The sequence below is a fragment of the Sinocyclocheilus anshuiensis genome, unplaced genomic scaffold (assembly GCF_001515605.1).
Source record: "Sinocyclocheilus anshuiensis isolate Anshui unplaced genomic scaffold, SAMN03320099.WGS_v1.1 scaffold173, whole genome shotgun sequence".
Lineage (NCBI taxonomy): Eukaryota > Metazoa > Chordata > Actinopteri > Cypriniformes > Cyprinidae > Sinocyclocheilus > Sinocyclocheilus anshuiensis.
In genome coordinates, this window is record NW_015536480.1 from 1054707 (window position 1) to 1055898 (window position 1192).

Here is a 1192-nt window from a genome sequence, read left to right on the forward strand (position 1 = left end):
TGATGTGCATTTGATCAGATATAACTGAAGTACAAGGTTATGAGATACATTATGTGAATTCTTGGCTAAAGAGATGTGTCTTTACAGAAGAGAGTGTGTCTGAACCCCGAACATTATCAGGAAGGCTATTTAACTATTAACTATGACTTTAGCTTTAATAAACTCCTAATTACTGCTTATTAGTTAGTAAGGTAGTTGTTAAGTTTAGGTATTGGGTAGGATTAGGGATGTAGAATATGGTCATGCAAAATATGTGCTTTATACGTAATAATAAACAGCCATTATGCTAGTAATATGCATGCTAATAAGCAACTAGTTAATAGTGAGAATTGGTCCTTATAATAAAGTGTTAACTTGCCATATATTTTAGATGAAAGAACTGTGTAAAATCTCGACATAATTATATGGCCAGTCAGAGTATGTGATATTTTTTTTTTTTTTGCATGTTGTTCCTACTTGTTTTTTTTCTGATTCTTTGTTTTTCTGAAGTTATTGATGAATCCATGTTTTGTTCTTGAAAATGTGAGATTTTTGCATAAATACGCAGATTTTATGCTCAAATACATGTGTGCGCACTAGAGATGCACCGATTGCAATTTTCTTGGCCGATTCCGATTTCCGAATTTTTTTGTTAGTGTGATCTGCCGATACCGATTTTTGCCGATTCCAATTTTCTTTTTAAGAATATAATTGACAGCATATACAAAAAAATCTACTTCAACGCAAAGTTTTTTTTTCATAAAAAAAAACAAGTAAAAAGTCATTAATAAAATAAGAACAAATACAAAAGTTGCAAACAACAGCACAAATAAATGCAATAGAATAAAGAGAGCTATGAAACTAAGTTTTTCAGGTTAAGTAAGTTTTTATTCAGGTAAGAAATACTACAGAAATTAAAGTAATCGAATGTAAAATAACACATTCAGTGTTATTTTACATTTGATTTTTTTTTTTTTTGAAATTGCGTGTCTCAGATTGCTGTTCTCAGCAGGCCTTGAAGCTCTTTAGAACAGTCAGCTGAAGTCCATTTGTCTGTGTCTGTCAGAGATGTTAACACTGCTATTATGGAGCTGCTGATCATGGCCTATGCACTGAAGACCTCCTGTGCCAAGAACATCATCGGCGTGATCCCGTACTTCCCCTACAGTAAACAGTGTAAGATGAGGAAGAGAGGATCTATAGTGTACAAACT

The 1192-nt window shown here is 32.7% G+C and overlaps 1 protein-coding gene across 1 annotated transcript in view; it reads left to right on the top strand.

Moving 5' to 3' along the window:
- The window catches only part of prpsap1 (phosphoribosyl pyrophosphate synthetase-associated protein 1), a 21182-nt gene that overhangs the window by 3615 nt on the left and 16375 nt on the right, over nt 1-1192 (top strand). Inside the window, exon 4 of the mRNA XM_016471227.1 lies at nt 1046-1192. Coding sequence (XP_016326713.1) covers nt 1046-1192 — 147 coding nt within the window. The remainder of the gene's footprint in view (nt 1-1045) is intronic.